Genomic DNA, 13,911 nt, shown 5'->3' with positions numbered 1-13,911 from the left:
GAATTTTCCACGCCGCAGCCAGAAAGTATCACAGTACGGTGGTTTACGGTAATATTCTGGCTCCGCTAGCTGACACAAGCTGACGCCGTCCAAACCATTAAACACAGTCCAGCCAGCTGGACATAATCAAGACATTTTAGTATAGTTTAACTAGTTAAACATAGTCCGGCCAGCTGGACATAATCAGGACATTGAATATAGTCTCACAAGTTGCAAGCTAAAATCCTTGAGAATGTACATGGAAACAAACGTCCTTTCTGATCCTTTCTATAGCTTGCGTATCCGGGGCTCACTTTATCCACATTATCCCCTCTTTTTTTAATCCAAATAGCAACTTAAAAGTGTCTGTTTAGGGGCGTCCGCGTGCCGTGGCGGTCTATTGCATTGCCTGCCAGCATGGGGATTGCCAGTTCGAGTCCCCCCGTGTTATGTCCGGCTTGGTCGGGCGTCCCTACAGACACAGCTGTCACGTCTGCCGATGGGAAGCCGGATGTGGGCATGTGTCCTGGTCGCTGCAATAGCGCCTCCTCTGGTCGGTCGGGGCGCCTGTTCACAGGGACTGGGGGTGGGGGGGAAGAGCGTGATCCTCCCACGCACTACATCTCCGCACTGTCAGGTGAAAACAACCGGATGGTGACTCCACAAGTATCGCAGGAAGCATGTGTCGTCTGCAGCCCTCCCCGGATCGGCCAGACGGGGTGGAACCAGTTGGGGAGAAAAGGGGGAAAGTTTAAAAAAAAAAAAAAGGTCTGTTTACATAAACATGAACATGCGTCCCGACCGAGCAGAGGAGGCGCTCGCGCAGCGACCAGGACACATACCCACATCCGGCTTCCCACCCGCAGACGCAGCCAGCTGTGTCTGTAGGGACGCCCCGACCAAGCCGGACATAACACGGGAATTTGAACTGCCGATCCCCGTGTTGGTAGGCAACGAATAGACCGCCACACTGCCCGGACGCCCTTCATCGGGTGGTTTTGAGGAGATATTTGCTGCTTTGTGACGTTCCAGGCCCAAATTAGCATGGTGTGCCACTGTCAAACACCACCAGTATCACCACAATAAGTAAGTGTCAATAAGAAAGCGGGAAAAAAAACCCTGACAATCGTCAGGATAGTAGCTTTAAACAATTAAACCAGCTGGACTAATCGACCCATTCAAATTAATTTAACGTGGATGTGAATTAATGCCAGACACTCTTTATGCATGCTCAATAATCCAGGTAAGAAAATCCCCAGAAAGTTAAATCCGATCATCTGGACACATTTATTGAGAGAAACGTTCATCACTCATCTGAGTGACCTCTTCGGCCTCAACTGACTGCAGGTATCCCCACCCTTATAAACAATACAGTGGCATAACCGAGGGTGGAGGTACCTGCAGCCCCACCATCCTAAATGGGCATTTGTCAAAGCCAGGAAAACGCCCGAACAGTGCACCGGGCCGATCAAAGGGGGGAGAAGGACAACAGCTGTCTAAACTAAACTGGTGGTGATTCCATATGTGGCGGAGTGTCGGAACAGTCGACATGCGTATTTCAAACATTGCATCTCAGTTGCTTTCAAACACCAAAACACGCTGCACCAGAAATTGGTCCACCCCAAGGATTCGGGGTGGACCAGTCTAAACTGACTGCAGATATCACCAATCTATAGGTGTACCCGGTTAAGTGCCGTGAGGACTGCCGTGACTTGTACATTGGGGGAAACCAAACCGATGCTGGCAAAGAGGATGGCGCAACACAGGAGAGCTAACACGTCAGGCCAGGACTCCACCGTCTACACCATCACAGGCCAGTGGGCCACTCTTTCAAGGATGATGATGTGACCATCCTTGATAGGAAGAACACCGGTTTGAATGGGGAGTCAAGAGGCCATCTATGTTAATTGAACGACCACCCCTGAACTGGGGGGTGGCTAAGAGTACATCTGTCCGCCATCTTACAATGCTGTGATTCCAAAATGTTCTGTGAATAATGCGCCTGACTATTGGAACTCTAATCAATGGTCAAGGGCATTTTGCGTATGAAACCGATCATTTTCGGTCGTTATGCCACTGTTTATAAGGGCGGGGCTACCTGCAGTCAGTTTAGACAGAAGCGGTCACTCAGGTGAATGATGAAACGTTCCTCTCAGTAAACATTGTGTCCAGATGAACTGGTTCAGTTTTATTTGATAATGTCTGCAGCGTATTTGCACAAATATGCTGCAGATTACAGTGCTAACGAGCTGGTGCGTTATTGACCCTGTTCAAAGCTTGGGAACCGACAATCCGTTTTCTCAGGAGATCCGTGCTCTGTGGTTAGTGTCAGCACTAACCACTTAAGTATTTAGGTGTGTGTGTGTGCGTGTGTTTTGGTGTGTACACAGTCACGAGCAAAACAGCAATTATTAAAATGAGGAGGTGCCGAAGGGAGGCTCACCGTATGTACACTTTGAAAACCGCTGTCATAGACCCAACCAGTAACAACAAAGTTGTACGCATCCATACTTTTGTATGCCTTCATTTGTTCTCGTGAGTAGAAGGATGTACGCAGGGACAAGGTAGTTGCTTATATCTACTGCCTTGGTAGCAGGCCAGTTTTTCAGTACCGTTGAAAAATGGCTCCTCTTCGTAACAATAAGGATCACAGGACGCCCAACTCTTTCTATGGCAAGTCAATAGGAGTGTTGGCGGCTACTTCCACTCTGTAACCTTCCTGCCAATAGACAAGGGCCCTCGCATTCGCGGCCCAGTAATAACGCAGGAAGTATGGCAGTTCGAGTCCACCCATCTCTCTTGGTTCATGTAAATGTGTTTTTTGGTAGTTCTGTGGCCTTTAAAGCCCCAGACAAAAGGCATAACTATTGAGTCTAACGATTTGAAAAAGGACCTTGTCAGAAAAATGGGGTAGATCTGAAAGAGATACTAAGAGTCTTGGCAGAGAGACCATTCTGATGGCATATTTATACGGTCCACCATAGAAAGAGGAAGGGTCCCCCGGATTTTTAGTGACCCCCCCTCAGTTTTTCCACTTTTTCAAGAAAGTTCATCTTAACATTAGTTTAGAGTCATATGGCAGAACGACTCAAGATACTTCGGTTTATCCGTAATTTGAAAGGGAGATTATGCAGAAATTCGGTGTTACGATCAGCACCCGGTGACATAAATTCACTCTTCTGCCTATTAATTGTGCATCCTGAAACGTCACCAGATCACCTTACAAGGTCAAGCAAAATGGGAACAGACGTCTCAGGTTGTGATAGGAAGAGGACAGCATCATCTGCATATAGGGGAATGCGATGACCGACATTCCCAGTTCGGATGGATTCAATAGAAGGGTGATTCCCAATACTAAGATTGAAGGCCTCAGTAGTGACTGCAAAGAGCAATGGGCTGATGATTTCAAGGTGGAAATACATTAAAATAAACAATAGGAGGACGTGACGTTGTTGTGAATTTGAACTAGAAGCCAAAGTCCTACCGACCTTCAAAAGGTCTGTAGACTTATATTCGTATTTCCAATCCACCTGTTCAGTGTTGCCTTTCTTGAACCAACAACTTGCTCTTCTCTTCTCCGTCGGGCTGTTTGTTTCCCGCAAAAAAATGAACGAACGCGATATGAAATATTGAAAAATCGTCCGCTTGAAAGCTTTTACGCTGGGATATGAACGCATGTCCAGCACAAACCTGAGCAGGTCACAGTGACACACGCAGGACACAGACGAGCCTCTTCAGTTACGTGCACCAGCTGTGGAATGGCAACACTCATTAAAACGAGTTTCTGTGGGCACAGAAGGGTGACTTAAATACACATCTGGCGTAAACAAATGGTTAGGCGCTTGCCGTCAAACATCTGTGTGCTCATAAACATGTATTCACCCGCAGTGTCCATGCACACATGCTGTGCAGACATGCACAGCAACACTTACGGGGTCAGTGAGCATTTATGTGTGTGTGTGTGTGTGTGTGTGTGTGTGTGTGTGTGTGTGTGTGCGTACACCCTTCTTTCAATGATGTCTGTGCACTTAAAATTGTTGTGTGTGTGCCTTTGTTTACTGTATTGTGGCCTACGTTCAGTTGTGTTTGTGTCTGTGAGAGAGAGAGAGAGAGAGAGAGAGAGAGAGAGAGAGAGAGAGAGAGAGAGAGAGAGAATGTAATGTGCACATATATATGAAGTGTTAGACTAGCTGCCATCTGGTAGCCATCTTGTTCTGGCTGAGATGCGGAAATTCCAGTGTTGTGGAGCCGAGGCCAAGATACTGATACTGCACACATACGACATATTATGAGAGCCAAAACATTATGACCACTCACAGGTGAACCATGCAACGTCGATCATCTCCAAACAAGGGCACATGTCAAGGTCTGGGTAATCCACCAGACCTTGAGGTTAGCGAAACAATCAGTTCTTGTAGTCGTTGCGTCGGATTCAGGAGTAAAGACCCGAGTGACTGGGGAGAAAAAGGGAGAGAAAAAAATAGGACTTGAGTGACTTTGACAAGGGCCAGATTGTTATGGCCAGACGGCTGGGTCAGAGCATCTCTGAAATGGCAAGGTTTGTGGGCTGCTCAGGGCCGGGCCCTGGGATTTTGGTGGCCCTACACAACACTTGGTTTGTGGCCCCAAAACACCCCCAGTGCAACCACCGAATCACACACACACTGCTCATAACCGAATGAACAAATGGATGGACAAATTTAAAACAAATCTTACTCGTTTGAAAAATATGCATGTTAAAAAAAATCAGATTTGAAAAGCAAATGGTTAACATGCCAATGGTATCATCAAACCCTTGACAAATACACATTAAATTTACTGTATGATTAGAATATCAGTCGGGTATAAAAATATACCATGAAAACTCCCAAAGGCTCTCGAGTTTAGCTGTATGTCTCCATTTTATTGCACACATACGCAAATTATACCAGTTGCAGGGAACTTATGGCCCGCGAGCGACTTCTGACTCTTTGCCAGAAGTCACGTGGCTTTCGACAGAAACCACATTTGCTTGAATTAAAATAGCAAAATTCAAAACTGCTTCTAAGGTCTCCACACACACACACACACACACACACACACACACACACACACACACAGATACAAAACACATGATTTAGGAAGCTAGAGAGCAGGCTTGTTGTTTTTTTTATCAGGAGTCAGGAACATTTATTTATCATGTCATTTCATGCACTTGTGTATAAGAAATGAAATGAATTGTGGTTTCCCCAGCCCACATCGGCCCACATCAGTGCAAGGCAAACACAAAAACACATCCAAACTACAAGAACACATATAGCCATCATATCCAAAAAAAACAAAAACAAAAAACTTCACTGTCCAAGAGAGTGAACGCCAGGATGCCGGTCTGAATGGGCTAGCAGTTAGCTTAGCCTGCAGTTAGCTTAGCCTTCCACGACCTGTCAGACCGCCCTCGGTGTTACCTCCTCGGCTACAGCTCCGGGCAGGGCCGTGGTCCCTAGGCCCACAGGATGCAGCAGACCCAGCTCTGCCAGCCAGACACCTTCGACACACCTCCCCGCACGCCACATGACCGCCAGACGTAAATGTTTCAGAATCAGCATCTAAATAGTAGTGTAACGTGCATGGATAAGTAGACACGTTGGTCCTTGGCTAACGGGTCTGGCCCTTTAGTCGAGCGGTCAGCGATGTCTCCAACGGCGCGGGCGATACGGGTTCGCGTCCCGGCCGCGGCAGTTCCTGTGGTTGCCCCCCGAATTCGCTACATTGGTGTCAGAAGTGGGGCGGTGAGACCGTGAGGTCATCGGAAGCGCGTGTGCCCAATGGCGTGAGGGAGTGTAATGTGGGGGGGTAGTGTAACGTGCATGGATAAGTAAACACGTTGGTCCTTGACTAACGGTTCAGACCCTTTAGTCGACTGGTTAACGTTGCCGCTTGCGGAGTGGGAGACACGGGTTCGCGTCCCGGCTGTGGCGGTCCCGGGCTGCCCCCCTGAATTCGCCGCAGTGTAATGCATGTACCGTCTCTAGCGAGTTCGCCAGGTTAAAATGAGCTGTGGCTATGTTCTGTTTAGTTCCTTCAAAAACACGCCTGGGATGTGGCAAGAAAAAGACTTGCCAGATTCAATCAGTCAGATTTAACGATCACATACCTTCAGCCTGTGTTCTTTCTCCCGTGTCCAATGTTCTGTTCTTCCGCCTTTGTACGCCACTCCTAAATGTTCGTTTAGGGGACATTTGTGGGCGTTACTCAGTTCATCAAAACAAGTTGCGCGCGGATATTAAATGACTGACTCAACAGGATGGCGCTTCAGTACCGACCCAGTGTTACCCTTGGGCAACACAGAAAATCACAGCGATCGTGCGGGGCCCCCGGGTGTTCCCAAAAAAAAAACCGCATGGAGTGTTTATGGCAGCGGCTGGCCCAGGGGTAGTCCTGGTCAGCAGTGGTGAGTACCTACCGACGGTGGTCCGGGTAGGGACAAACCACTAATTGGTGACAAAGTGTTGGGCGCCCAAGTGATGTGGCACAAGTCCCAGAATATTTTAATGGTGGTTGCTGGAGGAACACAGTGTATTGCACCCTGCCGTGTATGGGGCTGTGTAGCCGCAGACTAGTCGGAGTGCCCATGGTGACCCCTGTCCACCGTTGAAAGTGCCTGCAATAGGTAGGTGAGTGTCGGAACTGGACCTTGGAGCAGGGGAAGAAGGCGGACTGTCTTTTGGACCACGTGGAAGGCCGTGTACATACTGTTCACTGGCGAAGTGGTGGCGGCAGGATGCAGGGTGGGAAGACGACAAGCCAGCGGAGGGAGCGTGACGTTCTCAGCAAAGTTCTGCTGGGAAACCCTGGCTCCGGCCATTCATTTGGACGTCAGTTGACACGTACCACCTACCTAAACATCATTGCAAACCAGGTACACCCCTTCATGGCAGTGGTGGCCTCTGCTGGCAGCGGGGTAGTGCGCCCTGCCACGCTGCACCCATTGTCCGGAAATGGTCTGAGGAACATGACGAAGTGTTCAACGTGTAGCCTTGGCCTCCAAATTGTCCAGATCTTAATGTGATGGAGCATCTGTGAGGTGTGCTGGAAAAAACAAGTCCGATCCACAGCGGCTCCATCTCACAATTTACAGGATTTGAAGGACCCGCTGCTAATGTGTCGGTGCCAGATACCACAGGACACCTTCAGGGGTGTTGTAGAGTCCATGACCCGACGGGTCGGCGCTGTTTGGGCAGGACCAACAGCACATTAGTCAGGTGATCATAATGTTTTGGCTCATTAGTGTGCAAGTCATATGAAGGTATCAGTGGACGCATCGTGATTAATCCCCTGGGAGACCATCAAACCTAGATATTGTTTTACAAGTTGTAAATTCTTTGCTCATGAAAACGACATTCGACCACATATTAAGCAGGGGGGGTCATAATGTTTTGGCTAATCAGTGTATTTATACACACGCGCGCGCGCACGCACGCACGCACACACACACTAATTGCTGTTCTTACCTTTGAGATGGGTCACCATAAGTAAAGGAAAACGGGTAAATCAATCGTTTTTTAGTAACATGCCCAAAGCCCAAACCCTGTACTTCGTGTCCTGATTAATTCAAAGAAAACACACGCACACACACACACACACACACACACACACACACACACACACACACACACACACACACACACACACACACACACACACACACACACACACACACACACGCACACACGCACACACAACCCGAGCTTGGGAATGGTTCGGTCCTATCTCCATCCACACATGGCATCCATTAGTCCTTGTGTGTTTAGGCATTGGTGAATGCTGGACTCCAGCCTAGCAACTAGACCACTAGATGGTACTGGCAGAGCTCCGGCTCCATATACTCCGTTTCAGCCTCCGCTTGCCTTTTTACGTTGAAAACCACGACGGAATATCTCGTCCATACATCAATCATGCAGCTTTCCTGCTGTACCAGTCCTGCTCCGTGTATTTATCCTGCACCCGTCCTGTGTTGGTACTGCACCAAAGCTGGATACCTCATCTGTTTCTCCTACACTGTATTTATAGTACTTCAGTCACAAGCATTGTACTTAATACTTATTTCTTTCCCCCTGTGTCTTAGACTAGTTCCCGATGCACTTGCACCTGCAAACAGGTTTTCAAAATACTGCAAAGATCACGCATGGCTAGACTCTCGAGCGAGTTTGGCCGAAGGGGTCAGCCCCTTTAGTTAGCGCCGTCACCCGGCGCCGTAACCCGGGTTCGCGTCCCGCCTGCGTCGGTTCCCGGCTGCCCCCTGGATTCCCTACAATACCTCGTTGTTTTTATGACTGCTGAGAGCGAACGCCCCGATGCTCACCCAGAGTTTTAACGAGCCGGTACTTTTACTTACTAGGAACTGGGATGCAGCATAACAGTGGGAATGGTGAAATAAGTAACTGTGACGTGTCCTAAACTTCAGTGTAGCGTAAGAAACAGCTGACATTGTTTATCGTCCCTACCGGCCGAAGGGGGTGGGGTGGGGTGGGGTGGGGTGGGGTGGGGTGGGGGCAACAATTCTTCTGGAGTCATGTGAACCCGGAGCAGCGGAGAGGGGTTTGAAGGGAGCAGCTGACACAATGGCTGCCGCATCTGTTGTCGATCAGTTTCGCGAGCGTATCGTGGTGACCCAACCCCCCCACCCCCCGCGCGCATGGAAACTCGCTAGCGCTGGTTCGAGTCCCTCTGGCCATCAGATGAGCTCTTCGGGCTCCGGCAGCTCCCCCTTTTAAAAAGCGTCCCGCTGCAGCACCGGAGGAGCGGCCGTGTCACAACACGATCTTGCCCCTGTCATCCAAATGTATTTACACCGAAGGAAAACAAGTGGTTTTCAACCGCTGTGAAATAGTTGGCGGGTGTCGTCTTTCCCAATCTGCGTTGCTTTATTTTCTAGTCTCTCTTCCGCTTCGCAGCGGCGGAGGGAAGTATGTAGGGGAGCCTATGCAGACCAAAGGGCGCCCGCCCGCCTCCCGCCCGGCCTCCCGCCCGCCTGGATGTATGTATATGTACAGACACGGCTCCCCTTCATCTTACTGCGCCCCGCGACAACGCTGATGGATACTTTGTCTCCATCTGAGGACACGTTGGTGCGGTCTGTGTTGGCGAGGCTGTCTTCAAAGACTCCACAACACACGAGGCGGATCACAAAACACCCCCGAGGAGGACAATTAACGAGTTTAATTAACTCACATTAACGTCAACGGCCCCTGAACTGTCAATCTTTCTTTCTTTCTTTCTTTCTGTCTGTCTCTAGGTCCGTCTCTAAGTCTGTCTTTCTGTCTCGAAGTCTGACTCTAAGTCTGCATGTCTGTCTCAAAGTCTGTCTCGAAGTCTGCCTGCCTGTCTCGAAGTCTGTCTGACTGTCTCGAAGTCTGTCTCGAAGTCTGCCTGTCTGTCTCTAAGTCTGTCTTTCTGTCTCTAAGTCTGTCTCTACGTCTGCCTGTCTGTCTCGAAGTCTTTCTGTAAGTCTGTAAGTCTGTCTGCCTGTCTCTAAATCTGTCTAAGTCTGCCTGTCTGTCTCTAAATCTGTCTGTCTCTAAGTCTGCATGTGTGTCTCTAAGTCTGCCTGTCTGTCTGTCTCTAAGTCTGTCCCTCTGTCTCTGTCTCTCTGAGTCTGTCTGTCTCTAAGTCTGCCTGACTGTCTCTAAGTCTGTCTCTAAGTCTGTCCCTCTGTCTCTGTCTCTCTAAGTCTGCCTGTCTGTCTGTCTCTGAGTCTGTCTGTCTCTAAGTCTGCCTGACTGTCTCTAAGTCTGTCTGTCTCTAAGTCTGCCTGTCTGTCTCTAAGTCTGCCTGTCTGTCTCTAAATCTGTCTGTCTCTAAGTCTGCCTGTCTGTCTGTCTCTAAGTGTGTCCATCTGTCTCTGTCTCTCTGAGTCTGTCTGTCTCTAAGTCTGCCTGACTGTCACTCAGTCTGTCTCTAACTCTGCCTGTCTGTCTCTAAATCTGTCTGCCTCTAAGTCTGCATGTCTGTCTCTAAGTCGGTCTCTAAGTCTGCTTGTCTGTCTCTAAATCTGTCTGCCTCTAAGTCTGCATGTCTGTCTCTAAGTCGGTCTCTAAGTCTGCCTGTCTGTCTCTAAATCTGTCTGTCTCTAAGTCTGCATGTCTCTCTGTCTCTAAGTCTGTCCATCTGTGTCTGTCTCTCTGAGTCTGTCCGTCTGTCTCTAAGTCTGCCTGTCTGTCTGTCTCTAAGTCCGCCTGTCTGTCTGTCTCTAAGCCCGCCTGTCTGTCTGTCTCTAAGTCTGTCTGTCTTGGAAGCCGGCTGTGTTTTTCAGGCCAAGTCACAGCAGACCGTCGGCCAGATATTTCTAAAGGAACTTTCACTCCCTTGGCAGCAGAATCAACCAGGATCTCCATGTTTTCTTCTCTTCTTGGAGGCTGGCCCTCACATCTTTCCTCCATAACTCACCCTCTCATTATCTCTCTCTCTCTCTCACTCTCGCTCTCGCTCTTACTCTTCGCCGCGACATATCTGCCAGTGAAAGAGGAATCCGTGTAACAGAAACAAAGGCTGAGGGAGAGCCGGCGGACAGATAAGAGGGGGGAGACGAGGCTGGGTGTCTGCTTGTAGGTCAGATGTTGAAACAAACGGGCGGTGGCAGAGGAACACGGGGGGGGGGGGGGACACCACCAATACTACACGAGGCTGTTGGGATCAATTTGAACACAACATCTCGGTGGACATTTTCCAGACGCGGCTTATCTTCTGTCCTCACCTGTCACTCACACACGCGCACGAACGCGCGCACACACATCATAAACTGGCACAGAGACAGAAACACACACATGGAAATAAGTAGAACATATCTACGGGCTATTAGTTCTCCCTCCCCCTCCCTCCCTCCCTCTCCCTCTCCCTCTCCCTCCCCCTCCCTCCCTCTCTCACGCACACACACACGCACACACGCACGCACGCACGCACACACGCTCTCTCTCTAGCTGTCTCTTTTACACAGACACATGCATGCACACTTAACACGTACACACTCACACACACTCACACACACACACACACACACACACACACACACACACACACACACACACACACACACACACACACACACACACACGCACGTCGCCAGTGCGTTGTCCAATCAGTAAGCAGCGTCGTTATCACCAGGAAAAGGTCAGAGGCGGAGTGCGCGCGTGTGTGTGTGTGTGTGTGTGTGTGTGTACCGTGGTTACCATGGCGACTGGGCTGTAAACACAAGGAGCCATTGTTGCCCGTCCGCACCAACGCAGCAGATATTTGGGCCAGGCCTCCCGATCCGCTTCGTTTAGCCCCGCCGCCGCCGCCGCCGCCGCCGCACTTATCTGCGGGTGGACACGAACGAAAAACACAGTTGCACTGTGACATATTTAGACATGTCGTCACCAAATAACATGACCGTGCCTGCGGCTGATGAGCAAGCCACGCCCCTTTTATTATTCTCCTTATTCTCCGCCCGGGCTGGAGTCATGGGGAGGCAGCCAGCGCTTGCTGCGCTCACGGTCCTGCACGCAAACCAAAGTGATTTTGGACAGTTTCTTTGCCTGTGCGTCTTCTAACGGGCGACGCTTCTGCACCAATATCAAAACCAGTAAGCGAGAGAACCCGCCATTACCAGTCTCCGGATTTAATATGGTAACGTGCATGGATAAGAAGACACGCTGGCCGCTGGTTGGCGGGTCTGACCCTTTAGCCTAGCGGTTAGCGATGCCTCCTGCGGTGCGGGCGACACGGGTTCGCGTCCCGGCCGCGGCAGTTCCTGTGGTTGCGTTGTCCCCCCGAATTCGCTACAATATTTATCATTGCTTCTTAACCATGTTCTTCTTTATTGAACACGAAACACGTAACTCCAGCCATCTGCAAGGTCTGGCAGAGGCTTGATCAGAGAGCCAATGTGAAACTCAACAGGTATCATTTCTTTTCTTAAGTAAGCTCACTGAAGGTGTTGTGCGCAATTGTGTCGTTCAGCGACGCAAATCACACGGCAAACCCGAATTAAGACAAACATTTATCCATTTTTGTGGATATTATTAGGTACCTGTGTGCTGTATAGACAGCTACGCTACCCGGGGCGCCCCCTCAGGTCCGTTTCTGGTGCTTTGTAAGGATCTGTTTGTTCTCGCTACCGCCGCTCCCTCCTTTCGTTCACTCTCAAGCTGTCTGAGTCAACCGCGCGCATGCGCGACTCTCATTTACGCTTGACTCAGATCGGACCGCGACATGATCAACATGTATTAAAAGAAGGGCGTCCGGGTGGCGTGGCGGTCTATTCCGTTGCCTACCAACACGGGGATCGGCGGTTCGAATCCCCGTGTTGCCTCCGGCTTGGTCGGGCGTCCCTACGGACACAATTGGCCGTGTCTGCGGGTGGGAAGCCGGATGTGGGTATGTGTCCTGGTTACCTGTTCGGGGGGAGGGGGAACTGGGGGGAATAGCGTGATCCTCCCACGCGCTCCGCCCCCCTGGTGAAACTCCTCACTGTCCAGGTGAAAAGAAGCGGCTGGCGACTCCACATGCATCGGAGGAGGCATGTGGTAGTCTGCAGCCCTCCCCAGACTGGAAGAGGGGGCGGAGCAGCTACCGGGACGGCTCGGGAGAGTGGGGTAATTGGCCAAAATTAGGTTTGGGGAGAAAAAGGGGGGGGGGAAATGTTATTAAAACAATTTAAAATCCATAAATTGTGTAAGGATCAACTTCCTGTAGGTTGCTGTCGAAACAGGAAGTGTTGCATGTTCTTGTCGCTGCCTAATCCGAGTCAGCCATCGTTATGAGCTGCGCATGCGCACAGGTTTTCTCAGCTTTATTATCCATCCATCCATCCATCCATCCATCCATCCATCCATCCATCCATCCATCCATCCATCCATCCATCCATCCATCCGTCCATCCATTAGCCAAACCGCTTATCCTGCTCTCAGGGTTGCGGGGATGCTGGCCCCTATCCCAGCAGCCACTGGGCGGCAGGCGGATGACCCACATGTGTTATGAAAACAAAGACAGGGTTAGGGTGAGACCAAAATGGTTGCGTAGCAAAACTTCTCTTGCTGGAAAGTGCAAGTTCATATTAGTCTTGGGTCGCATTCGTGCGAGGGTCCGTCTAGAAGGCTGTAGATTTTTTTAGCTTGAGCTCTGCATGTTACCCCCCCCCCCCCCAGATATCCCGTTCTATGGACTTGGGAGCTGTGCAAAAAAGAATCTTATAATGACAGGCAGAGAACACTGGTCTTTCTGTCCGTGTGTGGGTGTTTTTTTTGGGGGGTTTTGATATCCTTTATTGATCCCTGCGGGGAAATTCTTTCTCTGCATTTACCCCCACTCCCCCCTAGCTGCGCAGCTAGGGGGGGGTGGGCAGCCGCCGTGCAGCACCCGGGGACCAGCTCCAGTTCTTCTTGCCATGCCTCGGTCCAGGGCACAGACCGGGGCATTAACCCTAAGGTGCATGGGGGGGGGGGGGGAGCGGAGCGTCCGGAGAAATCTCCCAGCAGAACACGCCAACTCCACACAGAGGACGAGGTGGGATGATCCCCAAAGTTGGTCAAGCCCCGGGGTTCGAACCCAGGACCTTCTGGCTGTGAGGCGACACCGCTAACCACTGGGCCACCGTGCCGCCCACTGTGTGTATCAGTCCGCTGCGGATCTGGCGCACTACCGGGCCTTGTCAGCCTGGCGATATCTGTGCACCGTGATGACCGCGTGATCAAGGACCTGTCGTGGCTGCGGTGATTCAAAACCGTTTCCTACCGCAGCTGAGTGCTAATTCCTCGGCTGGTTTGGCGCCCAAGTTCGAGTACCGGGGAAGGGGAGATGCGCCTGGCGGTAATCTGCACCCACACTGAGTACACCCTTCTGGTTTATTTGTAGAATCAGCCGTTTGAGTCAGTCGGGGTGTCTAAATATGTCAAAACCGTTGAGCCTTTCTGGTAT

At 50.5% G+C, this 13,911-nt stretch overlaps 1 protein-coding gene across 1 annotated transcript in view; it reads right to left on the bottom strand.

Moving 5' to 3' along the window:
* LOC130122143 (interleukin-11 receptor subunit alpha-like) overlaps positions 1 to 13,911 on the bottom strand; it is a 176,787-nt gene that overhangs the window by 7,695 nt on the left and 155,181 nt on the right. Inside the window, exon 10 of the mRNA XM_056291183.1 lies at positions 11,175 to 11,312. Within this exon, the coding sequence (XP_056147158.1) occupies positions 11,175 to 11,312 (138 nt within the window). The remainder of the gene's footprint in view (positions 1 to 11,174; positions 11,313 to 13,911) is intronic.

Source organism: Lampris incognitus, chromosome 12 (genome assembly GCF_029633865.1).
Source record: "Lampris incognitus isolate fLamInc1 chromosome 12, fLamInc1.hap2, whole genome shotgun sequence".
NCBI lineage: Eukaryota > Metazoa > Chordata > Actinopteri > Lampriformes > Lampridae > Lampris > Lampris incognitus.
Note: the sequence above shows the minus strand (reverse complement) of the source record. Positions and strands in the feature narration are given on the sequence as shown.